Here is a 27,930-nt window from a genome sequence, read left to right on the forward strand (position 1 = left end):
ATCTTTCTCCACTCTTCTACAGGTACTTTCTCTCAGCTTTCCCTTTTTCTCAATTTGCATTTGGGTCTTTGTGTGTATTTGTTTATGTTGTTGATTCGACTTGGGGGTTATTGAAAAGATCCTAAATTTTTTGAAGTTTCGTTTATGATTGGTGATTTTTGATGGTCTGGGTTGAGGAAAAAGATTGGGGATTTGGGTTGGGGTCATGCAACCCTTTTGTTTGGTTATTGATTCTTTTCTTGCAGTTATTTGTTTATTTGATCTGATTTTTTATTATGTTGGGAATGTGTTTGTTATTTTTTTAGCTCAAACAAATCTGGGAAGTCCAAGAGGCCTGGAAAGGGTGGTAATCGCTACTGGAAGAACATTGGGTTGACTTTCAAGACACCGAGAGAGGCAATTGAAGGTTTGCTTCCTTTGACATATTTAGTTTTGCAATTTTTTTGTTTCTTTCTTTATGTGAAAGCACTGCTAAGACTCAAAGAGATTGCTTGCTAGCTTGAACTTTCAAAGTCCTAAACAATGACTATTTGTACCTCTCTAACAGTAGTAGTAGTTATATGTTATAAGTTGAACGTGGTGGCAAAAATGAAGCCAAATTTATAAGCTAGTAGTGGGTGGATAGGCCAAGACTATCTAGTGCTTTCTAAAATTCCATATGGGTTAGGTACATTTATAATCATCATAGATAGAAACTGGTTTCAAATTGTGTATTTGTTTGGTCAGTTGAAGCGTAAAGGGTAATCATTAACGTTAAAATTAACCACATGCTTTGTTTTGCCAAGACGTTTTTTGTTTCTATATGACTTGTGTATTCATGTTTTTACTTTTTCCTTAGCTGATGTGGGATGGGAGTTGAGACCCTTGGTTGATTATGGAGTGGCTTGAAAGTATGCCTTTTTTTTTTCTTTTCTTTTTCTAAAATAATGGGATGCTTTGGCATTATTAGACAATTAAGCTAACTCTTTAGGTCACATGAAATAAAAAGAGAGCTACCCTACCATGTTTTCCTAGGTATATTAATACTGCTTTAAGATGTAACAATGTGAATATTTTTATAAGATAATAGTACCCTTAGACTTAAATTACTCCGCACTTTCCTCTTTTGAACAAGTGCAAGTATAAATAACAATACAATTCATGTGTGAATTGTGGAATGTGATTCAGGTTAGTGTTAGCAAATTAAACTTACCCTTTTATCTGTGCGAAGAGTCAAAAAGACTTATCTGTGGAATGAGTGCAAGTATGATGTTTTTCATGGGATTGTTTCTGAGTCAAGAGTGAAGTATATGCTTGCTAAATTATTTAGGGAGATACATGAATTGGGTATTCTATGGAATTTGTATTGCTTTTGATGAGTTTGTTTCCAAGTGAAGTTATAGATTCTTCCTAGTTGGTTAGAATTATAAACATGAATTAGGTATTCTATGGAATTTGCATTGCTTTTGAGGTTGTGGTGCTTTTGATGAGTTTGTTGCCTAGTGTTCTTAGGTGATTAGAATGATAAAATAGAAAAGAAAATAGTTTGCTAAGTTAGTTGCAATTGAAAGTATACAAGCTGTATAAGATCGCATTTGATAGTGCTAAAAAGTTGTCTAACTTCACTAATCTTGTTTCTAAGAGTGTCTCTAGCTGCTATATATATAGTATATCATAGCATGCAATTTTGGAGAAGTCAAGGTTTTCTTTATATGAAGTAACTTATGTTCTTCTTAGATCTCTGATTGGTTCGAAATAGCTAACTGCTGCCATTATATTTTTGTAGTACCATTATGGACATAAGCTGTGTTCTACCTGTAAAACAAGGGTACAAAACCGATGGCCCACTTGTAGACAAGAGCTTGGAGATGGGAAGGCACCCTTAGAAGCATGTGCGTAATGTTTGCAGTTAAGGTATCTCAAAATCATATGTTGATGCTTGCTGCAACTTTTTTGTGTCAAATGGACCCTAAACTTTCCTCCATTTTGTTGCTGTATTGAACTGCATATTCCTTGAAGGTTGATAATTTTCCATAGTCCTTAAAGCTTGATTGAAATTGTGACAGGTTTGAGAAAATTCCAGCTTCATATTCCTTTGAAATTCCGACTTGTTATTTTGTTGCATGCAACCAGTTGGAATTTTGTAGGAATAACAAGCTGGAATTGGGTGTGTGACAGGTTTTTTATAGTAGCGTTTGTAAATGCATTTGCCATTTGACAAATTCAAAAAAGTATTTAGGGGTTATAGCTGCGTTTAAAACGCGGCTATAGTTGTGGGCTAAAGCCGCGTTTTAAAGACGCGGCCATAGTGATGTGTTGAAGTCGCATTTTGAACGCGGCTATAGATTGCCTCTATAGCTGCAATTTTAAAACGCAGCTAGAGTATGTCCTATAGCCACGGTTATTGAAACGTGGCCATTGGTCTTGGCCTATAGCCGTGTTTGGAAAAATGTGGCCATAGACCCCTTAAGCCTATAGTCACATATTTTAGGCCACGATTGTAAACATGGCCTAAAAAAACACGGCTATAGACCAAATTGTCCTATAGCCAAATTTTTCTGAGCTATAGCCACATTTTAAAAACGCGGCTAGAGAACTTTTTTTTTTGTAGTGCTCTTACAGTAGGAGTATTACTCCCATCTCCCATAGAATCATGTAAAACAGTCTTATAGTCTCTTCGGACCAACTGTGCAACCCATCCTCAAGTTTTGGAGATAGGATGATATCCTTATCTCCAACAGCAAAAATATCTGGCTTGCAATCTTTAAGATTCAAAGAGAAAGATGCCACAAAATTAATTAGTAATAACTTCTTAAAAATTGATTTTGTGTTGAAAATTTTTAGGTAGATTGCTTAAAAAATATGAAACAAATAGGAGTATAGGACTAACTTGCAAACCTCTTTTAAGTAATGACACTTCATATCAACTCTCTATATTAATAAATACTTCTAAAGTTGTATGTCTCCCCATTTTTTACCAAATTTCTTTGATCGGAAGTAAAGTAAGCAAAAAAGGTGTGAAAGTATGATAGATCACTACTGATTCGATTAGAAGATTAACTCTAGAGAAGGCCTTCAAAATAAAATATATCCCAGCCAGGCATAGTTAGCAAATAGCCCTTAACTTTCACCGCTTCTTCTTAGACATAGAAGTTCTGTATGTCATAAATAAAAATGACATCACACAACCTTATGTCAGAAGGACTAAGTGTTAATTCTTGGCTAATGTCACATTTACATTAGTTTTTTTAAACTCCAACTCTAGGTAAAAGCAAACTCATATTGAAGGAAAAAAATTCTAAATTATTTGCATGTCATACTTATTTTGAAAATACTTCAATTATACTCTTAATCTTTTTTTCACTTCATACAATATAAATGTCGGACAAATTCAAAGTTCTGACATGTGTTGAATTTAGGTTAAATCATGAAATTAAATACCAAAAAAAAAAAAATCACGTAATCATATTATTAAGCAAGTGTTTCCATACTATGAAATATCTCAAGAAGAAATTAAGGATAACTTACAGTGTAGAAGTGTAGAAGTAAAATATGTAGCTTCAGAAACGTTACATTTTGATTATTAATTGGTGTTATACGTGCAAGAATAGCAGAGAGTCAGTGGATCTTTTTTTCTTTTTTTTTTTATAGTGAGAAATTTGTGGTCATTTTTATTTACTCTCTTCAGGGTATCTTGGGTTAAGCTGAAGACAGTGATTTAGATGTGGGAATGTTGGCAATGGAAATTTCATCAGTGACGGTTTTAATAATTTTTTTCATGGTGTTTTTTAAGAAGTATAAATTATACAATCTAATTAAAAGAGAAATTCATATATTGACAACAACAACAATAAATAAAAAAAACGCAAATACATAAAGTTTACAATTGTCTTCTACGAGTTTTCATAGTTTGAAATCATTTAATGATAGTCTCATTATCAATGCTACAAGCTACATCTCTTTCAATGTACACCAAGCAATCGTTCATCCACTGAATGTAAAACAAATTATGAAGCAAAATATAATTTTATTAGCATAAAAAAAACCTGAGAGTGTTTCCAAATTTCTTTTAAAGGGTAGACAAATAAAAAATTTTAAATTATTATTATTATTATTATTATTATTATTATTTATATATATATATATATATATATATATATATATAAAATTTAAGTCAGAGTGGTCCTGAATTTCATCATCGTTGGAAATAAAAGATTTGGAATAGTGCTACTCCCTTGTATGTTGTGTGGATAGAACTTTTGATAGTGTTGAACAATCTAATGATAGTTGATATTGAGATCATTGACTGTATTTGGCAGCATCCGCTCCTCTTATTTTCTAGGTTTTATAAAATATACCAACTTGATACTGTAATTCTTTGGGAGTAGTTCAATTTGCACATAGTGTGGTTGATCTATCTCCTTTTTTGAATAAGAGTTTACTTAATAAAATGTCATTTTTTGATTATTTCTCTGCATTTTGTTCAATTTTAGATTCCCCTATTGAACTGATTCTTAAACCTATATTTTGAGGATTAGGAGGATCATGCGGACTTGACTTGTTATATATGTATATGGTCAAATTACACTCTCATCCCTTAAGTTTTAGAGAAATGACACTCACCCCCAAACTTGAAAGGAAAAAATACTTCCCTCCCTTGAGATTTGAAAAAAATAACACTCCCCCCTGTTAATATTAGTAATGGAATATTCTAAATTTTTAAAAGATTCTCTTTATCAAAGTTTAACCATGGTTAGAGCATTCACATAAAATAAAATAAAATAAAAAATGAAAAGAGCATATTATAAAACATGTTACTTAAGTGGATTTTTTAGTCTCTTCTAGCACCTTTCCAATTGATTTTTTATAGTTTGATGATCCTCATAGATTTTTTAATCGCACCTCTCTCCAACACTTTGGATAAAAATTTATGAAATAACACAATTTGTCGAAGCTTTCAAGCTTTTATTGTTTAAAAATGAGTTTGAAATTTTCAGAGTCACTTATCAATATAAAAAACTTTCAAGCACGGGTAAATTGGATAGAATTTACATAGGTGCATGTGTGTGTGTATATATGTGTGTGTGTGTGTGTGTGTGTGTGTGTGTGTGTGTGTGTTTATCAAAGTGTTGTTGTGTTGCTATTTTTATTTCATTGCAATTTATTTTGTTAGACCACATTTTCATCACACAGGATATCTATTTATAGATTTATTAAACTAGTTTTAATTATTCAAAGTATAAGAGAAACTCTAGAAGTTCAAATCAATTATTTTTCTTTATGCAAGTCAGGTGAGGTATCAATGGCTATTGGCTTCTACTTACCAGCTCATTTTTACATTTACTTCTTTACTGCCAAGTATTGTCTCTTTGGTTGAATTATTAACAAGTAGCATCCACTTATTGAATTGCAAATTACCTTTCAAGCATTATAGACACAAGAGAAATAGTTTGGGCTTTTTCCAAATACTAGAACTACTTCTCAAAAACTAATTTTTTTAGTTATATTAATTTCAAAATTTTGGTTTAGGACATTCAACGAATATAAAATCTTCAAAAAAAAAAATGCTGAAGAAATAAGATAATAGAGCATGAGTAAATATCCAAAGCATTGTGTAACAAACAAAACGAGCTTTTTCAAACAAAATCCATCAACGGAAATGTCTTGAACTCTGAAGCAAACCCATTAACAACAACAACAAAAATTGAGCTTTTTCAAAAAAAAAAATTAAAGCTTTACAAATTGTTTTGTGAATATTATACCATTGTGCACATAACAATCTATCTACACATAAATTCCAAAAATCCATGGCTCAGCTATGCTAAAAAACAGGAAATTTTGAGGACTTTGTCGACATTTACCTGGTTATTCAGTTTTTGTCGTATTCATTGTGGAATCATTGTTGGGCCATGGAATGGGAGGTTGTAGGGGACAAGCTAAGGTGTATTTGTTACTGTGAATTTGTAAATAAAAGTCCTTAACATCAATCTAGGTTTTCAAAGAAGCGGGAAAGGATGAGCGGGAAGGGATGATTGCCAAAATTTTAGGTTTTGTAAAACTTTTAAGAATAAGTTGAGGGCAATTTTGGAAATATGTTCTTAACTAAAGAATAGGTTAGTACACAAAATTTTTAACATCAATTTAATAGAGTTTAGTTAAATGAATGTCAAAGGGGGAAAATGTTTTTTCTTTTTAAGTTTGGGGGTGAGTGTCATTTTCCTAAACCTCAAAGGAGGGGAGTGTTATTTGCCCTATGTATATTATAGAGCTTACTTTGTGACAAGAGGTTCCCACTTAGCTATATGTTTCTTAATTTTCATAGCTGATTTTAGGGAGAATTGACTGATAATGTTAAGTGATTTTATAATTGATTGAACCAATCTGATATTCCAACTTGTCTTCATGTTTTGAAGGGTGGACTGACAAGTTCCTTTTGGTTTACAGCTATTTTAAAGGAGGCATGAGGACTAGTGTTGAAGCAATCCTACTGGTCAGTGTTTGCCACTTCAACCCAAAATAGCCACCTTTTTTCTTTTTTGTTTAGATGTTTGAATAATTATTTGTTCTACCTAATTTATTCATTTTATTGCTGCCCATTTGTGTTTTATGGCTGCTTGTGTGTAAAGATAGATAACTTAGGATTTAGGACTGAGGAGACTCAGGACCAAGTAAGAGAGAACAAAAGAAGTCTTAGGAATCTTAGGCAAGCCTTAGCATATTGCTTCTTATTTTTTCTTTTCTTTCCCCCGTTTTTTATATATCAGTAATAATTTTGGAAACATAGCATTAGTTTCTATATGAAATTAATGCTTTGATGTCCCAGGCTTACAAATATGCATTCTGAATCAACAGTTCTCCCAAAAACAAAACAAAAGGGTTTAGGCTTCATATTGCAGAACTTGGCATCAGAATTAAGAATATTGTCATTCCAAATTTTATTGTAACTGTGCTTTGGTGATGAGCAATAAGTACATCTGCATCATAGAGTTCTTCTCTGTAACCGCCATCCAGAGAATGAAATTAGAATTAGCTGTTGTAGGGTCTGTTGATTCTCTTTGTTTTAGTTTAAAATGCCAGTGTATTTTCACCTCTAGCTTAAGTACGACTTTGTAAAGCTTCACTTTTAAAGGTTCAGCTGTACTTTCACTTGACTTATTTTTTAAATAAAATAAGCGAATGATAATAAATTCATCCAAACACATTCTGACTGTATATACACTTCCATTCTTTAATTTCCCCTGAATATTTTCCTTTTACTGTGCAGGTGCAAGAACATAAGCATCCTCACAATCTTCTTTTGCAAATTGGAAACACATTCTACAAACTTCCCGGGGGGACGTTTGAAGCCTGGAGAAAATGGTACTGTTTATTCAGGAATTCCCCTGCATCTCTTTCTCTCTCTCTCTGATGTTTCTGCCAATCTTTGCAGAAATTGAAGGCTTGAAGAGAAAACTGACGAGCAAATTGGGTGCTAATCAACCTTCACTTCAACCTAATTGGCAGGTTTGTAAGTTTCCTTGTAATGAAGCATATGTACCTATATTTTTAGATGCTTTTGTTTTCCCCAACTAAATTTTGGAAGAAGATTAATGCAAACAGAGAGAGCTAAAATCAGCATTATTTTTTTGGGGGGGGGGGGTGTTGGTGTAGTCGTAAATTTCCTGATGATGGGGATAGACAACATGTCCTTCTTCTTCTTCTTTTGTCCTCCAAACACATTGGTTACATGTGGCTGACCCAGCTAATCATCCATAGGCGACTCAAAAAAAGAAAAAAATTCGCACCAAGGCTTTGATGTTGCTGCAAGTTATTTGGCCCTTATTTCTAGGCATCTTACTAGATTGGCAGGAAACATGTTTAGAATATGTAGTCAAAATACTTTATTGCATTCGACAGATTGTTGCATTTCGTTGCAGATTGGTGAGTGCGTGGGCGTGGCAATCTGGTGGAGACCAAACTTTGAAACGGTGATGTATCCTTACTTATTAGGAAAACAGAGAAAACAGTTTCTGGACTTGGAGAATGTCTGTGTATATTGCATTAAAAAAACAGATTACAGAGCTGAATGTATATATATACAAGGAAGGGAAAAACAGGGGAAACGGACTAACTAATCACTAACTAACTACCAGATTTCCCTCTAAACTTGATTAATAAAAATAACTACCACACACATGTAAACCACGTGCTCACTAAAACTAACACAGAAATGCAAAGCTACATGTAGTATAAATATAAAACTAACACAGTGGACAAAGTTGTCGTTTAAGCAGCAGATTTGGGAATCTTCTTCTTCACTTGATCCTTGCTTCTGTCATGATCCTTTCTATCTTTCTTTGTAGAATCTTGACACCCCCCCTCAAGTGGTATAGGGGCATAAATGTTGACCATATTCAACTTGGACACAAGAAATGAGAATTGATGAGCATTTAAAGCCTTTGTCAACAAATCTGCAATTTGGGAATTAGTTTTAACATGTAACATTCTGATATACCCTTCCAAAACCTTATCCCTCACTAGATGACAATCTATCTCAATATGCTTCGTTCGTTCATGGAAAACCGGGTTTGCAGCTATGTGAAGGGCGGCTTGACTGTCACAAAACAAAAGTGTTGCTTGAGGGTGCTTGACTTGAAGATCACTAAGCAAATACAAAAGCCAAATGACCTCACAGACTACGCCATGGCTCGATATTCGGATTTCTGGCGATGATCTTGAGGCTTGTTTGTTGCTTTGACTTCAAGAGACTAGAGACTCACCAAGAAAGACACAAACCTGTCACAGACCTTCTAGTGTCGGGACAAGAAGCCCGGTCTGCATCGGTGAAGGCTTTCAAGTGCGAGGTCGACTTGCTTGCAAAGAATAGACCACGACACAGTGTTGCCTTGAGGTATTGCAAGACTTTATTGGCGCATGTAAGTGTGGTTCTCTAGGATATGCCATGAATTGACTCAAACGATTCACGGCAAAGGTTATATACGAGTGGTTATGGTTAAGTATAGAAGCCTTCCTATAAGCCTCCTATAGGAACTAGGATCTTGTAAGGCTTTACCTTCATACTTTGCGAGCTTGACATTAGGATCCATTGGAATCTTGGCTGGTTTACACCCCATCATGCCGGCCTCTTTCAATAGATCTAGGATGTACTTCCTTTGACACAAGCTAATGCCATTTGCTGACCCTTGCTACTTCAAGACCCAAAAGAACTTTAAGTCACCCAAGTCCTTCAATTTAAGCTTGTTGATCAAGAAGAACCTTTAATTCATCCTTTGCTTGCTTGTTGTCACTAGCAAGTAAAATATCATCAACATATACTAAAAGAACAATGAATGAGGTAGAAGTCTTCTTAGTAAACAAAGAGTAGTCTGCTCTAGATTGAGTAAAACCCAACATGAGTAGAAGCGATTGGAAAACTTGGCAAATAACGCTGGCGGAGGCTTGTTTCGGACCATACAAGGACTTGACAAGTTTACATACAAGCCCCCTTCTTTGTGGAGGCTTGGTGGAAGGTCCATATATACCTCTTCCTTCAAATCACCATGAAGGAATGCATTGTTTACATCAAGTGACATAAAAACCAGCCTTGCACAGCAGCTATTGCAAGGAGGCATTTGACAGAAACCAACTTTGCAACAGGAGAAAAAGTCTCCAAATAATCAAGGCCTTCCTTTTGAGTGAAGCCTTTGGCAACCAACCTGGCCTTATACCTCTCCACACTTCCATCAGACTTATATTTCACCTTATACACCCATTTACACCCAATAGTTTTCTTATGAGAAGGCAAAGGAGTGAGAACCCAAGTATGGTTAGCTTCAAAGGCAAAAATCTTAGCAACCATAGCTTCTCTCCACTTGGGATCAGTGACTGCCTGGTGATAGAACTTAGGTTCCTCAATGGAGGAAATCATATTGCAGAAATGCAAGTGTTTAGAGGACAACACAGAAGACAAGTAGGAAGACAAAGGATGGGCGAAGACTAGAGGAATTGGAATGACAATGGGAAGACACTTGATTACATTTGTAAGCATCTACATAAGCTGGTTTATGTTGACCTAGTAGATTTTCTAAGGGTAACGGGTTGATCGAAGTAGATAAGGAAGGCATCAGGAAATACAAGAGGTTGATCACTAGACATGGAAGAGGGGCCGAGTAGGCAACACAGCAGGAAGATCAACTGACAAGGAAGTGGACTGATCAAGATTAGTAGGCAAGGGAATTGGCAAAGAACCAACTAAAATGGTGGAGGGACTAGATGGGGGGGGTCCCTGGATTCAAAGGTGTGTCTGCAAAAACAAAACTAGGACTAGAAGAACCATCAAAAACAGGATTACAAGAAGCAGGTAAAGGAATTGACAATGGAGGTGTCTCAGATAACAAAGACTTATAAGAAGGAGAGAAAGGAAAAATTGATTCATGAAATATAACATCTCTAGAGATAGTGATCTTCCTTGTATGCAAATTAAGAACTTTGTAACCTTTCACATTGAAAGGATAACCAAGGAAGACACATGGAAGTGCTCTAGAATCAAATTTCAACCTATGAACAAGAGGAGTAGAGATAAAACACAAACATCCAAAAACTCTAAGGTGATCAAATGAAGGTGGTTTATGGAAAAGAAGTTCAAAAGGGGACTTGTTTTGTAACAAAGGAACAGGCAGCCTATTAATGAGATATGTGGCAGTGAGGATGCAATCACCCCAATAAGTAGAAGGGAGATTAGATTGGAGCTTAAGAGACCTTGCAACATTCAAAAGATGTTGGTGTTTCCTTTCCACCACAGAATTTTGTTGTGGTGTATAGGCACAAGTCTTTTGATGCACAATGCCATGAGCATTATAAAAATCAGGTAAAGAGAATTCAAAAGCATTTTCTGACCTGATCACTTTAATACCAGTGTCAAATTGGGTGTAAATCATGTTATAAAATGAGATTAAAAGATGTTTAACATCTGACTTAGCTTTCATGAGGTACACCCAAGTAGACCTAGTAGCATCATCAACAATTGTAAGGAAAAACTTAAAGCCATCATGAGTGCAAACAGAATATGGACCCCAAACATCCACATGTATTAATGAAAAAGGCTTATTACACTGATTATTTTGAGAAGGGAAAGGCAATCTCTTTTGCTTTGCCAAAGGAAAAATGGTACAAACATCAGTACACTTGGATGAAAAAGAAGGAAGAACATTTTGTAAAATAGACATTCTACTTAAGGATGGATGGCCTAACCTAAAATGCCACAAGATTGACATGTCTTTAGAAGAAACAGAAGAAGAAAAAGCTGACTTGAAGGACTTGTGATTGGAAAGATGATCTGACAGAGAAGGTGTAGTCCTGGAAGTTCTCTTCTGTAGTAGATACAAACCATTATGGACTTCACCCACTCCAATCGTCTTCCAACATGAAAGGTCCTGAATGAAACAGTATTGAGACAAAAACACAAGACACAAAGGCAATCTTTGAGTAAGTTGGCTGACAAACAAGAGATTGAATGAGAAAGAAGGAACACAAAGAACATGTTCAAGAATAAGAGAGTTAGAAAGTTTAACAATGCCAATGTGAGTGACATGTGTTGATTCACCATTTGGCAACTCAACAACACAATGTGAAACAGTAGTATAAGACTGAAAAAGAGAAATAGAACAGACAATATGATCACTTGCTCCTGTATCCATGACCCAAGTATCAACACCAAAGGCAGTTCTATTCACAAGCTTAGCAGAAAATATGGAGTGCTTGAGATTACCTGCTAGGGGTGTGGACTGAGAACATGAAGCTTGATTAAGAGCAACATTATTTTCCATGGCAACAGTATTGGCCTGGGCATCATTCCCTCCAATCATGGCAAGCAATTTCCGACATTGCTCCATTGTAAAAAGAAATGCTTGTTGAGTGGTAACAGCAACAGACTCTTGATCAGCATCAAAAGATGAAACCTGATTAGCCCTTGGCTTAGTCTTGTAGCCAAGAGGGTAGCCATGGAGTTTATAGCACTTCTCCAGGGTGTGACCACGCAATCCACAGTGGTTGCAAGTAGGCTTTTCCTTAGTCTTCTTGAAGGTCTTGGAATCAAGATTCATGGCCTTAGCTGCAAGTGCTGTGGAGTCCACAAAAGGACCATTGTTGCTGCCATGCCCAACTGATCTTTGCTTCTCATCTTGAATCAGCAAAGAGAAGACTTTCTCAACAGATGGAATAGGATCCATCAACAAAATTTGTCCTCGAATGTGAGAGAAAGAGTCATTGAGACCCATCAAAAATTGCATAACAATTTCTCTGTGATGAATATTTGAGATCTTCTCATTTATATGACACACACACTTCTCACAAGAACATGTAGGAAGAGGTTCATAATTCTATAATTCATCCCATAGAATTGAAAGATTGGTGAAGTATTCAGTCACAGATAGCTCACCTTGAGAAAAACTTGCAAGATCCTTAAGCAATTGATAAACCCTAGGTCCATTACCACGAGAAAACATGTTAGGAGCTTCTTCCAGGACTTCCTTAACGATCTTGCAATACACCATGCTCGTGGCTATCACGGGAGAGACACAATTAACAATCCAAGAAACCACAATTTCATTTACCGCAGTGACCAGCTTTGACCCACGAGAGGATTTTTCTCCATGGATGAAGTCAAAGAAGCTGATCCATCAATCAACCAGAACTTGTTCTTGATCCTAAGGGCTCTCTCCATTGATTTTGCCCATGTAGGATAGTTCTCACCTCCAATCAATGATTGTGAGACTAATATCGCAGGATTTTCAGCATGATGAAGGAAAAATGGATGAGATTCATCAATTGTGATGATTGCAGAAGCTTGATCGGAAGAAGCCATTGATGAAGCTTCAAGATTCTAAATGAGAAGAAAAACCCTAACTTTTAGGAAGAAAAGGAATTGAGAAAATTAAGCGGAAGCTAAGCGCTTTGATACCATATTAGGAAAACGGAGAAAAGCAGTTCTGGACTTGGAGAATGTACGTGTATATTGCATTAAAAAAACGATTACGAAGTTTGAATGTATATATATACAAGGAAGGGAAAAACAGGGGAAACGGACTAACTAATCACTAACTAACTACCAGATTTCCCTTTAAACTTGATTAATAAAAATAACTACCACACACATGTAAACCACGTGCTCACTAAAACTAACACAGAAATGCAAAGCTACATGTAGTATAAATATAAAACTAACATAGTGGACAAAGTTTTCGTTTAAGCAGCAGACTTGGGAATCTTCTTCTTCACTTGATCCTTGCTTCTGTCATGATCCTTTCTATCTTTCTTGGTAGAATCTTGACATTACTGCCCTCCCCACATCACAAAACCCAAGGTACAACCATTATCTCTTTCAAAACAATGGACATGTTTTTCTTATCAAAGTTGTCTTTTGAGCTGAACTCACCTTTAAAAGTTTTCATGATCCAGGAGTGTAAGAAGCTTTATATTGTTCATTTGTCTGAAAGAGAGTATTTTGCTGTACCGAAAAATCTGGAACTGCTTGCTGTTCCCCTTTTTGAGCTCTATGATAATGTTCAGGTATGGTAACATAAAAGCCTTCTTCCTCCCTATTGCCTTTTTGACAATCGCTCCCCAATAATCAAAATCAAAGGCAAGTGTCATTAGAGGAGGCATTAACATCCTACAAATGTGTCAAACAGAGAAAGAGATGATGATAATGGTCTCCCTGATGTTACGCCTAGTAATGCTTACTCATATTAGGAGAATGCTAGCCATAGTCACGGCTGTACAGCACCTGTATCTTTTTTTTCTCAAATAAATGTGAACCATGCATTACACATGTGAACAACCTGGAGCATGTGTTGCATGGAGTTCATAACTGCTAGGTACTACTTTTAACATATGACCTGCTATATTGGTCGCAGCTGCAATTGTAGGACAGTCATTGACTGTGATTTTCTATTGTTTTGTTGAAGCAAATGGGGAGAGGAAAGAAAATGGAGTGTATAAAGTTTTCCACGAGGCCCACTACTTTTTTTCCCCTCCAAATTGGGGAGAGAAAGAGAAAAAATGGCATTGAGAAGAAAAGTATAAAACACTATTCCCGTTTTTTCATTTTTCTACTTTAATAATAAGAGAATATATAATCTATGAAGCACGGGTGCGGGTGCGGGTGCCGGACTCGGCAATTTTTGAAAAAGGTGGGTGTGGGTGCGGCGGGACTCGGCGATTAAAAAATTATTAAAAATATATTTATTTATATTTTTAATATATTACTAAGCATACTTTTTCACATTATATAAACATATACCAAATTTAAGAATAACAGTAGATAATAACTAAAACATGATGTTCATAAATTAAATACAACCCACAAGATTGAAACTAAAACATTCCAAGATGTTTAGAAATTAGAATACAACTCATAAGTTTGAAACTAAAACTAAATAAAAGACAATCAACAAGATAATCAAATCCCAACATCTTCATCATCAAGATCAATAGATTCACTTCGAACTTCACTTTCACTAGTAGTAGCACTAGTGCTAACATTCCCAATAACTATGGCCTCCAACTCTGGCTCATCAAGAGTAAGGGTTGCATTCTCAAGAATTCCAGCTCCTCCATGCATGTCGCTCTCATTCCAAAAGTCTCCTCCAATGTCCCACATCTTTGTTGCTGTATGTATGTACTCCGCATTGCGCCTTGACAAGAGTCGAAGATTAGAATGCACATATACCAAATCATCAGCACGTGCAGGAGCCATTTTGTTTCTTTTTAAGGAATGAATGAATTTGTATGTGCTCCAATTCCTCTCAGCACATGAGGATGAACAAGGTTGTCCAAGAAGCTTAAGGGCAAGGGTTTGAAGAGTTGGAAATGCGGTACCATGGTATTGCCACCAAACCAAAGGTTGTAAGATCCACCTATCTGTCAAGGCAACTGGTGAAGGAAACCTCCCTCCTGAAAATGCTGCAAACTCAAACTTCACCACACTTAATTCATTCCCATCTTCAAAGTATCGATCTAAACACTTGCTCCTTTCCATAGAAATTTCATAATCTCGATGTGGAGCAACGCGTTTTGGATTTTCCGAAAGCCATTCAATGGAGTAATACCCAGAGTTAAAGATTAAAAAACAAATATAAATAAAAGGTGTGTTTTACTAGAAATGGGAACTAAAGAAAATAAAAAATAAATGTACTTACTTAGGATTTAAGGAATGAGCTAAGCAATGTAGTGGTGTACAGTTTTTAGTCCATCGATCAATGAGTATATCATACACCACACTCCAAAATGAGCAATGCTGATCATCTTCCAAGCCTTCGTGCCGATATATTACTGCTTTCACCTTATACATCATTGAATCCCACATCTCATACATAAGATGAAGACAAGGCTTATACGTGTCGGCCATTCGTAGCATATCATAAATAGGTGCTGTGAATTCAAGGATATAATCAATATTATCCCACCAAAGATCACTTAGAATCAGATCTTTCACTTTTTGAGCTTTTCCAACATCATCCTCCCTATAAGAAGCCCATTGGTCACTAATAGCCATGGCTTGAAGGCATCTTTTTATCAACTTCAACCTTTTTAGCATTACAACAACCGAAGCAAATCTAGTATCGGCAACTTGGAGCGGTTTAATGGACAAAATTCATTAAACATTGCCAACCTCATTGAATGGTTCATGATAAAAACACGTATGAAGGATGCATCATCACCAATACGTGTAATCCAATTACATTCCTCATATGTAACTTCATTCTTTTCAGTGTTTTTTGCTGCACAAATATTATTCAAAGATAGATTGAGAGTGTGGACAACGCAGGTGTCCAAAATATTTTAGGATACTCACTTTCAATAAGAGATCCAGCCTTCATCACACTAGCATTATCGAGTGATGACTTGGACAACTTTTTCATGTCCAATCTCTTTTATAGCATCCTTGACACCCCGCAATATAATGTTTGTCTTTGAATTCACCCGACCCATCAATTGCCTTTATAAACACTTGGACCCCCCTCTGATACAGCCATAATATTAATAAGAGGCCTCCTTTGTGGATCAGACCATCCATCAGAAACTATACTTACACCATTTTCAAGCCAAAAGTCCTTAATTGGTTTCAAAAGTCCTTCAACATGAGCTCTTTCTTTTTGCAAAAGTGTTGTTCTCAAAGCATTGTATCCAGGAGGAACATAACCCGGAATGCTATGAGTAGCAGCATATGCATAGGAATTACGATAATATGGGTTCCTTGCAAAGTTAAACGGAAGCCCAGCGGTGTAAAACATCCTAGCAATTGTACTATCCAACTTATGTCTAGCATTATTCTGGTATGCTTTCTCCAAAGTATTATTCACAGCCACCTTCCTCCTCTTACCATCAATCGGATTTGTACTATCACTCCTTTCATGTCTCTGAAATTGGGAAATAGGTATAGGCCCACGGCCTGGAGGAGGTGGGGGTAAGGGAATTTGACTTCTCCGTTCTCTCTCTAACTTATCATTCTCAACTTTATCATACATTTGCTGCATTTCTAGCCTATGACTCGGTGTCACCTTAGGGCACGCTTTAATTCCTTTATTAGGAATTTTTAACAAATGAGCCTTAACCCTAGAATAAGATCCCATATAAACTACACCACAATAATTGCACTTAAAGTATGTGTTTCCCCCTGATTTAACAGATGCACCAGCTGGTTTTTCTACTTTAGTCACATACTGCCAAAGAGAAGATTCATCATTTGGCACTTCTTGATTAGACGAAGGTGAAGTTTCTGTGCTAGTAACTTCGTCCATTGCAAATTCAATAGATTGAATTTAACCTACAAATAATAACTATTAACTAAATAAATTTAGAATAAATCAAACCAAGTTCACAGATTCACAGAGTCACAGATTCATAGATTCACAGTTCATGATATTAACCAAGTTTACAGATTCACAAACTATTATTCTCAACTCAAACTATTATTTGATAACTATTAACTAAATAAAACTAAGAATTTGAGTTGAGAAAATTCACAAGTTCACAGATTCACAAACTAAGATTCACAAATCACATTCACAAATCACAAATCAAACTAAATCAAACTAAGATTGAAAGTGAAAGCTTTATTAATATCAATACCTGAGTTGAGACTTGAGAATGCGTGAGAGAGAGTTGAGAATGCGTGAGAGTCTGAGAGAGATTGAAAGTGAAGGGCTGAAGCTTGAACAGGGGAGACGGAGAGAGTAAAGGCAGAGATGGAGGGCTGAAGCTTGAAGGCAAAGACCAAAGAGTGAAGGAAGAGATGGAGGGCAGAGCACACAGCTGAGAGGCAGAGCACACAGCTGAGAGCAGAGAGGCAGAGAGGCAGAGAGCTATGAACTTAAGAGCACGGATGAGATTTTTTTTAATTTGGTGAAGTGAGAATGTAGTGTTCTGTTTTGGCTGAAGTAGGGTTAGGTTAAGTTCATACGGTGCGTTTCGCACCTTTTTTTTTTTTTTTTTTTGAATTTCGGCCTGAATCGGCCGTATCGGGCTGAACCGAAAATTTCGGCGGTTTCACCCGATACGGACCGATTCGGTGCGATTCCGCCCGAGTCAGCGCGAATCGCGTCGAGTCCCCGCCGCGTCGGCGCGAGTCGGCGGGAAAAACCATCTGCCACGTGGCCGACGCGGCCGGACGCCGCACCGACGCGCGAGCAGTGGCGTCCCTCGCGCGTCGGCAAGTCCCGCCGCGTCGGACGCGGGTGCGGCACCTCTGGTGCCGCGTCGGACGCGGGTGCGGCACCTCTGGTGCCGCGTCCGTGCATCCCAGTATATAATAGCAATTTATTTTTTAGCTTTCATCTCTTTTCATCCTTTATGTCAAACACACATGATAGAAAACATGTGTTTGTTATCCTTCCAACCAAGCAAAGCCTAAAAGTATCCAGGAAAAATGATTTTGGCAAAAGCATTGTACATCATTTCTACGCAGGAACAATTTTTTGTCAAATAACTAAGTACCAATATTGTTTTTCAATTTACCAAAAAAGAAAATATCGTTTTTCAATCACTAACAATCACCAAAAGCTATTGGTTAGTCAATAGTCACTCACACCAATCTCACTTGTTGGAGTGCAAAAAGCAAAGAATCGGACATTGATTTAGGAGAAAAGTCTGGAGAGACAAAAAAATATCGCACCCGTGGCAAATTGTTAAACAAGTAAAAATTTGTTAACTCAAATATCATGGAAAAAAAAATGCAATAAAAAATGTGAAAGAAACTTGTTGGATATGTAGTAGAAGCACTGGTCTTGATGCAGATGAATGACTTTAGACCGCTGTTGACTTCCCAATCTGTGCTTGGTGCTGCTGGGCCTGGGTGTTTCGAAAAAGCCCATCTAGAATTTTTTTTTTTAAGGCTGGGAGGCTAAGTGAAAGTGAAAGCACAGTTGGCCCACCACCTTTCATTGTAGGGCCGAAGATGGTGGGCCAGATTGCTAGGTGATCCATCTGGTGGGCTACTCATTATTTGGGGGTTGCATTTATCCCTAATGTGATGACATGTCTATCTTCTGGATTAGGTTCGTATCATATCATCCACACTCACCTTCCAATCCATGCGCGTGATTTCTACTACCCAACATAGTAGGCCACTCGTCCTGAACAGTACAATTATCATATCTGCATGAAACGCCAAACTCCTGTTTCTAAAAAGCAACCAAATTAAAAAGTTCCACTCCCACCAGCAAAAGTTGGGACAAGGCAAAGGCAAGTCTATGAGAATAAGTGAATAACAAAACAAAACAAACCTTATTGAAAAAAAAAAAATGCTGTTGCCACTTTTTTTTTTTTTTTTTTTTTCTTCTGAAAACGCTTTTGTGCAGTAAAATTAGCAGAACCATTGGTCCTCAAACATTTTATTAGTCTTTAGCCATATAGTAAGTATTTGTTAATAGTTTGCATGTGTTTTTGTGTTGAGTTCTCAGCTTTGCCAGCTCTTGATGTCCTAAAATTGAGGTATCCAATTCTCTCACTCTCCCCTTGCTCTCTCAGAAAACACAGCAATTCATACATACAATCTTCTTTTTGTTACGTGTTTCTAAAGAAAAAACAGTTCGCTTCAATTAAGTTGAATAATTGTGCTAAAGCTTAAATATTTTTTATATTACATTTTAAGCTGTATAATTCTATTATTTTTACTACATTTTCTCAGCAACCAACCAGACCATCAAACTTTAATAATATTTTTTTGAAAAAAAAAAAAAAAATCTCAACTTTCATTATGGTTTAGGATTTATATTGGTTAGGTTTTTTCTTTTCCAGTTGGGAAATTTTACTCTGAGCTTCTTTGGTGATTTATATAGTTTTTGCGAGGTTACCATTAATTTTGGGGAGTTGGGAAATTGTTAAATGTTTATATGTAAAGCAATACATAACTGTAAGTTTCCAAAGATTATATTGAAATTTGATTGTTTAATAGACGGGGGTGATTATATTTGGAACTAATTTTATGTAAGTAATTGTGTTGAAGAGTACTTATATTAGTTATGCATTCTAAGTATGTTAAGCATTGTGCCATTGGAGCTTATCAGGCTCTAAAATATTAAGGCATATGCTATAGAATACACTTTTATAGATTTTGGTAAATCAATTTTTATCTTGATCTTGATGTTCTTTCATAGTAAGGAAGTTATGAATCCAGTGATTGACCTGAGAGGGCTTTTTCTTTTCTTTTTTTTCCCAAGTTTCTCAATTTTTGGGGTTAATCAATTGTAATTCAGATAAAAATGCTAATAAAATCGTCACTGTTTTAGGTACCATGGAATTGAAAGGAAATGAAAGAACACAGAATTTTTTCTTGCCATTGTTTTGGATTAGTGGAAAGTGAAGGGAGGGAGGGAAGTGCATACTAATTGCAAGTCTTTCTGAATTATTTTTCAGAAACAAATTTAAGCTTTATAGGGATGTAATTTTAAAAAAATGTGGCACAGGTGAAGCATCAGTATATTAACTTTGAATATCTGCACAAAGATTTCAATGTTAACAGGTGACCTTATCAATAGTAACTGGAAAGTGTGCAAGAGGGAGTGAAGGCAAAGACCAGGGCTTCGAGTCCAGGTCTCATCTAGATTTTGGAAAGGACTTTTTTGGTAGCTATTTATTTAGAACTTCTTCTAGAGAAGCAAACAGAAATTGGTCAAAGGCTTTTGAAGGTTCCAGCATTAGAAGCAGGAACAGATTTGGCATCAGTGCAAAAGTTAAAAGGTGGAAGAATCATGATTATCCGTGGCCAGATGATATTGATCCAAATTTCACTGGCAGTTACTTAAATTTCCTGTCCCACTTCAAGCCTCTATCCGAGAAACCAAAACCAGTGACTCTTCCTTTTGAGAAGCCACTGGTAGATTTGGAGCAAAAGATTACTGAGGTGAGATTTTCATTTTAGGAGCTTCATGTTAATAAGTTTGGGTTTCTAGTAAACAAGTTTTATTACAATGACATTTGGCATTACGGCTAAGAAAATTTGGTCATTAAGTATTCATGAAGGCCCTTCAGTTTGGGTTGTATTCTAAATGTTCCTGCTAATTAAAGCAATATTTTCATTCTTAAGCTAACAACATAGAGGCATAACATCTTACCGATTACCCTTGACATGTGAGGCCTTCACAAGTCACAGACCTCAAATATTCTGTCCCCTTCATATATCTTCTACTTAACTTAAGATCTTTCTTGCAGGTGCGTAGGATGGCTGATGAAACTGGCCTAGACTTTAGTGATCAAATTGGTTCTTTGGAAAGAAAGTTCCAGCAGGTGACTTTCAAAAGTGCTTAATTTCTATCATGTCAGAGTTGCATCTTTATCATGTTCATTTTGTGTTGTAACTTCAAAACATTTCATCAATTGCAACTAATTCTAAGATGGCCTTCTAGATCTAAAAGAATTTCTAAAATTAATTGCAGGAGAGAAATGAATGATGATCATTTGCTATGTTTTTAGTCTATGCAAATAATTTCAGTTTTAGCATTACCTTTCATATTTTCTTCTGGCACCTGCTCTGAAGATTCTGACTAGTTCTAACAAATTCTACAAGCATCCTTCCTACTTGTCACATTAATATGGAAAACGAAAGCATACTCGTGAGGCATTAGTTCCATGGTAATAATGTGAGGAAAAGTCAATAAATGTCTGCTCAAAGTGAAGCCTGGATTTCCTTAAAGTGCAGTTTATTTATTGAAAATAATAACAACCAGAAGCCTTGGCCAATTGCTAGCTTATTTTCTGATGGTTTTTCAGTTATTTGTTTGCTTATTCTTGGTAGGCAGCAATCCACATTGTTGTTTTACTTCTTCTTTTTTAAATTCCTGTAGCAATCACTCTAATATTTCTCATTTCAAATTCAGGCTCTTAAAGATTTATACACAAATTTGACACCCATGCAACGCCTAACTATTGCTCGACATCCCAACAGACCAACAGTTGTTGATTATATATTTAATATCACAGAGAAGGTAGTTTATCACTTACGTTATTTCATTTTATCACAACAAAAAGAATAATTTGTGACTTAATCCTTAATTCTATAGTGGGTGGAACTCCATGGAGATCGTGCAGGCTATGATGACCCTGCTATTGTGACTGGTATTGGCAGCATGGATGGTAAGACCTACATGTTTATAGGTCATCAGAAGGGTAGGAACACAAAGGAGAACATTGCACGCAACTTTGCAATGCCAACTCCTCATGGGTAATTTCTCTAAGTTCTTATTCACATTTATTGCAGGAGATTTCAATTACACATGACTTCACATATTTTTAATCAGTTTATGAGTTTTTTTTTTTGGGGGGGGGGGGGGGGGGGGATAATTGTGATGTAACAATGGCCTTTGCTTATCAAAAAAACTGCTGAAATTAATTCTCTGCTTTAAGCATCATCTTCATTTTTTAATAAATAATGGCTGAGTTCAGTAAAACCACTGTCTGCAAACAGTAATCGGAAGGCTTTGCGTATGATGAATTATGCAGATCATCATGGTTTTCCTATTGTAACATTTGTTGACACTCCAGGGGCCTTCACTGATCTCAAATCTGAGGAACTTGGTCGAGTGTGTTTTCAACTTTTCTTTTCACTCTGCAAGTTGTACTGTCTGATATACTTCAATAATGAAATTGGTCAGTATTTATGCAGGGTGAATCAATAGCGCATAACTTGAGGACCATGTTTGGCCTGAACGTGCCCATTGTAACAGTTGTAACAGGTGAAGGTGGCTCTGGTGGAGCTCTTGCCATTGCTTGTGTCAATAAATTATTTATGCTAGAGAACTCTGCTTTCTATGTTGCAAGGTGATAAAATTATTTTTTTCTTCTTTCTTTTTAGTATTATCATTAAAAGCTACTGAAAAGAAAGTAGACAGCTGTAGACTTTAGTTTGTAAATGGTATTAAATTTTTTTTTCTACTCTAGTTTCTGAAGTTGATGAAGCAACAAATAATAATTACAATTATACTCATACTAAAATAACCCATTTTGCTTAAAATTTATTGCTTATGTTCATGTTTATATTGAACCAATTTGAATTCGTTATTCCTCTTTAGTGCTCTACATCTAGCTTACACACACACACACACAGATATTGACCACCTTTTCTGAAAGTCAACATCCTTGTTATAGCTCTCATGGGTCTTTTATGCCATGAGTATAGCATTTCTCTGGTTTGTGTCTCACAGTAATAACTCTATAGCATTTCTCACAGCCTCAGAAGTTCTAATGTTTCTTGTGGCTTGTTTATCTTACCAGTCCTGGGGCATGTGCTGCTATATTGTGGAAATCTTCCCAAGCAGCTCCTAAGGTAGTTGGTAGTTGAATAATTTGATGATTGCAGTTAATTGCAATTTGGGCCATTTTAATTGATTATGTTAGTGATAAACTTGTGACAGGCAGCTGAAAGACTGAAGATAACAGCTCAAGAGCACTACAAGCTTAAAATTGCTGATGGTGTAATTCCTGTTAAGTATTTTAGTCCTCAAATATATTTTTCATTGTTATATCTTTGGTTCCTTTGTCTTTGTTAAAAAGAAAAAGAGAAAGAGAGTAAATGGCAATTCTACATTTCTGTTTCTGTACAAATTTATATACAAGTCACAGTGAGTGGTCCTCAAGAAAAGTAGAGAATCAAGGCTTGAAAATCAAGCAAATTTAATACTAACAGATTCTAGAATATTTCTAGAACATTCCAATAATATTCTGAAAGTCATACAGAAATTTGATATGGGAACAACAGTTTGTGAGATTCCACTTTCTTTTTCTGGTAGGCATTCATCTTGGCAACAAAGGTTAAAACTGTGTGCGCCTTTTACCAGTGATGTTCGGAGTATTCCTTTCATTTTTAGCAATCAAAATTTCTAGTAATCTAATGAGTCATTTTGAGCATAATGGGAAATGGCTTTTGTCACTTGGTTTTTGTTTTAACATCTCAGTTATGTGATGCTTTATGCTTAGTTTGCAACCCACCAAGGTCTTTGAGATGCCCCATATCTTTTGTTAAGGGGCGTTATTGGGAATACAAATGTGAGTGGAGTCCCACATTGAGAAGAGCGAGTGATTAATATAAAATAATTGGGCCCAAACTCATAGATTTAAACTTTTGGGTTAAATCGTGTACCTATATATTATATTAACTACTTAATTGGAGTCATCCCAACGTGTTATCTCCCTAACAGGGGCCTCCAACTGAAAAGACAACATCAAGTTCTTTAGTCTTTAATAATGAATCTCTTTTCCATTTTTTGGAGGTTAAAGTTCAAATATTCCATTCTGCCACTTCTACCCATCTTCAGTTATATCTTGGGTCAAGTGGAAGCAAGACAATGCATAAATTCAGAGCAATCATTTTTTATTGCCATAGCATTTGAGAAAAGTTGAATCCCTAAAATTTTTGAAAGACAAAATAAGGTAATACCTTTTCATATGCAAAGATAAGTGTAATATAAAATCTCCTAGGTAAAACCTTTTCATATGCAAAGATAGGTGTAATAGAATCTCCCAGGTTTCAAGGGTTTGTACTTTGTAGACCTATCATATAGATTGATACTAGTTCCCGTGACTAACTTATGCTTTAAATTATAAAAACATGTCATGATGGATTGGAGTTCAAGGGTGCTGTAGGAATGTGAAATTTAATGCTAACTTGCATGATGATTGCCTAAAATGTCAAATATATGATAATCCACAGGCAAGTTTCTATGTTTACTCAAATCTGCAGATTCTTCATCAGACTCTATAGAATCTTATCACAGTAAAAGCAAAAATAACTAAAAACAAGCTCAAAACTGTTTGACTGAATTTAATAAGTTGTTGTCTGTACTACACAAAAATCAACCAACATTTCATATTCTATTATTATTGAGTGATGATCAAATCCACTGGTATAGGCTTTCTCATGGTTGATGCTCCTAATATTATTCGCAGGAGCCTCTTGGTGGTGCACATACAGATCCTGTCTGGACTTCCCAACAAATTAAGCTTGCAATCACTGAGGCCATGAAGGTAAGTGCTTTTAAGATCTACACACGGATTGGAAGAGAAATTTATGTGTTGAAGTACTGTAATATTTTTTTAGTCCCAAACATATTTTAAAATTGTTCCATGATCATGATAACCTTTCTTGTATTCATGTTACTAGATATGTTTCTAGGGAGTCATTTCTCTTATTGAATATTCTTTGTTAAATTTACAATTCTCCCAAAAGCTTAAAGCTATTAGGAGATTGTGAATTTTTTCATTTAATCTAACATTCTCATTCCAAGAAAATGAAGTTTGAAGCAGTGATGTTTTCCAAGAAAAGTTTTGTTCTCCATTAATTTATTGAGAACTTGTAGAGGCAATCAGTAGTTTCTTCTTCACAGCAGAGAGACAGAGAGAGTTGTTGCTTCTATTTTGTACAGCATAATTCTTTTCTGCCATTAAGTGACTTTCCACTCAAACATAAAGTAGTCTGTTTTGTGAAAGTTGTAGTTAAATTCCATTTATACAATCTGATAGCTGATCTAATCAGCAATTACAATTGATAAATGGAATTGCCCATCTATATTCTTTGTATAAACATACTTGGTTTAGCCAATTTGACTTTTCATCTTTGGTTGTGTTGATTTCCTAGTCATCCACCACTCATTATAATACCAAATGTACATAGGAATTGGCAAATATGGATAAGAAAGAGTTGCTCAACCACTGCAGGCTCAAATTCTGGTCAATTGGTGGCATCCAAGAAGGCATTGCGGTGGACCCAGAGAAGAAACGTAACATGAAGCCATCAGATAACAACATGCCAAAGACTGCTGATATGGAATAAGAGCTTGAGAATTTAAAAAAGATTCTTGAAGCAGGACCATCTGATCATACTAACATCGACTTAATTGAGAAACTCAAGCAAGATGTAAACCAGGAGATTGACAGAGCATTTTTCAATGGGCTTGCAAGAGAAGCTTGAATCAAATAAGTCAGAGTTATCTAAAGCTCCAAATCCAACCGATCAGCCCCCAGATCGTAATTTAAAGGAAGATATGGATGCTATAATGCAGGAATTTAAACTCAAATTGTCACAGCCAGGGGCCTATCTTGGGTTAAAGTACAAGCTTGGCAAGTTAAATTTGGCTAGCAGGCTCATTGAGATTAAAGAGAAAAGTTAATCAGAAAATTCCAGCTGAGATTAATGGCCTGTTTGGAAGTTTAGAGAGGGAGGAGAGTAGAGGAGAGGAGAGTAGTGGGGAGGAGAGTAGAGTGAAATAATTACCCTCCACCTTGTTTGGATGTTTTTAAAATTAGTAAGGGGGGAAGGGAGTAATTAGCCCTTCCCCTTGTTTGGATGTTTTTAAAATTGAGATGGAGAGGAGAGGAAATGATTAAATAGACAAATTTACCCATATTTGAAAATAAATTGCAATATTGGTCTATGATTAATTGGTTTGTAATTTTGTTAATTTAAAAAGGGTAAATTGGAGAATTCATTTGGTCAATAATTTATCTACTCTACTCTCCCTCCAAATCTCTCCAATTTGGGGAAATTAAAAATGAAGGGTTAGAGGTAGTTGAAACCCCCCCAAACCCCCCCAAATCCCTCCCCCTCCTCTCTTAAAAAACTTCCAAACAAGGGATTTAAATTACTCTCCCTCCCTCTACTCTACTCTCCCTCCTTCTGAAGAAGGCTCAGGAAAACTTATCGAAAGGGGATTCCACGAGCAAAGATTATGTAGAGGAAGCAGAGAGAGCAAAGAAAGAGCTAGAGGAGGTTCTCAAGTAAGCTAACTTGGAAATTGTTGGGGTGACTAAGAGAAAGCCGGCTAGTCCATCTCCGGATTTAAGAAAGAAGACAGTGGATGTGAATAAAGAGATTGAACATGAGATTGAGAGAGTAATAGATGAAGCAGGTCTTAGATACAAACTTAAGCAGTTGAAGGCAAAGATAGGAAAAGGATCAAGTTCAAAAGATATAGAAAAATTGCAAGCAGAGATCAAGGAGAGAATTCTTGCTGCTTTGGATGTCACAGCACTGAAGGAAAAGGTTGACAAACTCAGAGTGGGATTGCCATCCTCAATAGAAAGAGTTACTGAAGGTCAAATTGGAGCAGAAAATGGCAAATGGTGAAAAAACTTGCTTTTTGCACACAATGATACATCTTCTTGTATTTGCAGTATGTACTATTGTCTTCTTTTCTTTTTTGAACATTTTATTGTATTTATATTATTCATTTTCAATATTGTTTATTAACTTCAAGTTAAAAATATTTAGTATGGTGAAATTATATTCTTATTGTGCACTTCATTTCATCAATGACTAGGAATAAAGCATTCACTGGTTCTTCATATCTGATTTGAATGAAGAACTTTAATTAAGGACTGTTCAATCACTAAAAGCAGCCAACTTTGTGGGAGAAAAGCATCAGTTAGGTTTCACTTCCAGCACACATGCTTCTTTTGCTTTTGAGACTGTGATTGCATGCCAATTGATATACTCTAAGTGGGATTTCAATCTCTCTCAAGATCTCTTCATGAGTCTATAAAATAATGATTCAGATCCTCCATAATTGTCAATCAGATATGAAATCAAAATGAAGAAATAGAAAAAGAAAAACATGATGACCTTTAGTGAGAGAGAGAGAGAGAGAATGAGCACTTGTCATGATCAAATCATCTGTTCCCACCATGAAAAGGAATGTGTCCCTATCATGGCATGATTCAGTCCTATTTCTTCCTGTTTTCTTATCCCTCTTGAAGCTTTGTAACGCTAACTGCCATAAGTTTTTTCAATAATTGCAGACATATATACTTTTGAAAATTTGCTGACTTTATCTTGGATTTATCAAACACTTTAGCCTGTAGGGTTTTTCTGTGTTTGGATGCAACTTTTTGCTAAAAGTTTATTTGTTAAAAGTTTTGTTGAAAGTTAGAAGAGCAACCACATCAGTTAGTGTAAATTTTCCTTCTATTTTACACTAAAAACCTGTTTTTTCTATTTTACACTAAAATCTTGCTTTTTCTATTTTGCACACCCATTTTTATAAAACACCCATATCAGTTTATCTATTATATCATCTATTTTATTTAAATAACCATTTTCTCACTTTTTTAATTATTATTTTATCTCAAACCCTCTCTCTCCACTCACGAGACTCTATTCTAGAGTCTTTTCTGAAACTCCTCTCTATTCCAACATTTTCACTCCTCTCTGAATCTCCTCTTTATTTCAAACTCCTATTTGAAATTTCAATCCAAGCAGGGAGCACGACGCCGATTTGAAACTCTGATCCAAGCTAAAATTTCCATCTGAAATTCAAACACCGATCTGAAATTTCCATCCAAATGCCGATATGAAATTTCCATCTGAAACTCCGATCCAAGCACGGCGAGAAGAACTCTGATCCAAGCACGACGCGAAGAACGTCGGTCCAAGCACGCCAATCTGAAACTCCGATCCAAGCACGCCGATCCACCACAAGGACCGAT

At 35.9% G+C, this 27,930-nt stretch overlaps 2 protein-coding genes, 1 long non-coding RNA gene and 1 pseudogene across 3 annotated transcripts; 2 read left to right on the plus strand and 2 right to left on the minus strand.

The window, feature by feature from the left end:
- The first annotated feature begins 7,221 nt into the window (after positions 1-7,221).
- On the plus strand, positions 7,222-7,962 carry LOC142638029 (uncharacterized). Its single transcript, XR_012844962.1, has 3 exons — positions 7,222-7,338; positions 7,409-7,482; positions 7,896-7,962. It is a non-coding gene; the product is annotated as an uncharacterized LOC142638029 (long non-coding RNA).
- A 282-nt stretch (positions 7,963-8,244) lies between these two features.
- On the minus strand, positions 8,245-9,886 carry LOC142640232 (uncharacterized). Its single transcript, XM_075814309.1, has 3 exons — positions 9,558-9,886; positions 8,739-8,831; positions 8,245-8,620 (listed from the first exon to the last, which is right to left on the minus strand). Exons 1-3 carry the CDS (start codon positions 9,884-9,886, stop codon positions 8,245-8,247), a joined length of 798 nt encoding a protein of 265 aa, XP_075670424.1.
- A 2,449-nt stretch (positions 9,887-12,335) lies between these two features.
- LOC142640233 (uncharacterized) lies at positions 12,336-12,820 on the minus strand. Its single transcript, XM_075814310.1, has 2 exons — positions 12,589-12,820; positions 12,336-12,517 (listed from the first exon to the last, which is right to left on the minus strand). The coding sequence occupies exons 1-2, from the start codon at positions 12,818-12,820 to the stop codon at positions 12,336-12,338; spliced, it is 414 nt and encodes a 137-aa protein (XP_075670425.1).
- A 6,072-nt stretch (positions 12,821-18,892) lies between these two features.
- LOC142640234 (acetyl-coenzyme A carboxylase carboxyl transferase subunit alpha, chloroplastic-like) lies at positions 18,893-26,729 on the plus strand (annotated as a pseudogene).
- The last annotated feature ends 1,201 nt before the right edge of the window (positions 26,730-27,930 follow it).

Source organism: Castanea sativa, chromosome 6 (assembly GCF_040712315.1).
Source record: "Castanea sativa cultivar Marrone di Chiusa Pesio chromosome 6, ASM4071231v1".
NCBI classification, from domain to species: Eukaryota; Viridiplantae; Streptophyta; class Magnoliopsida; order Fagales; family Fagaceae; genus Castanea; species Castanea sativa.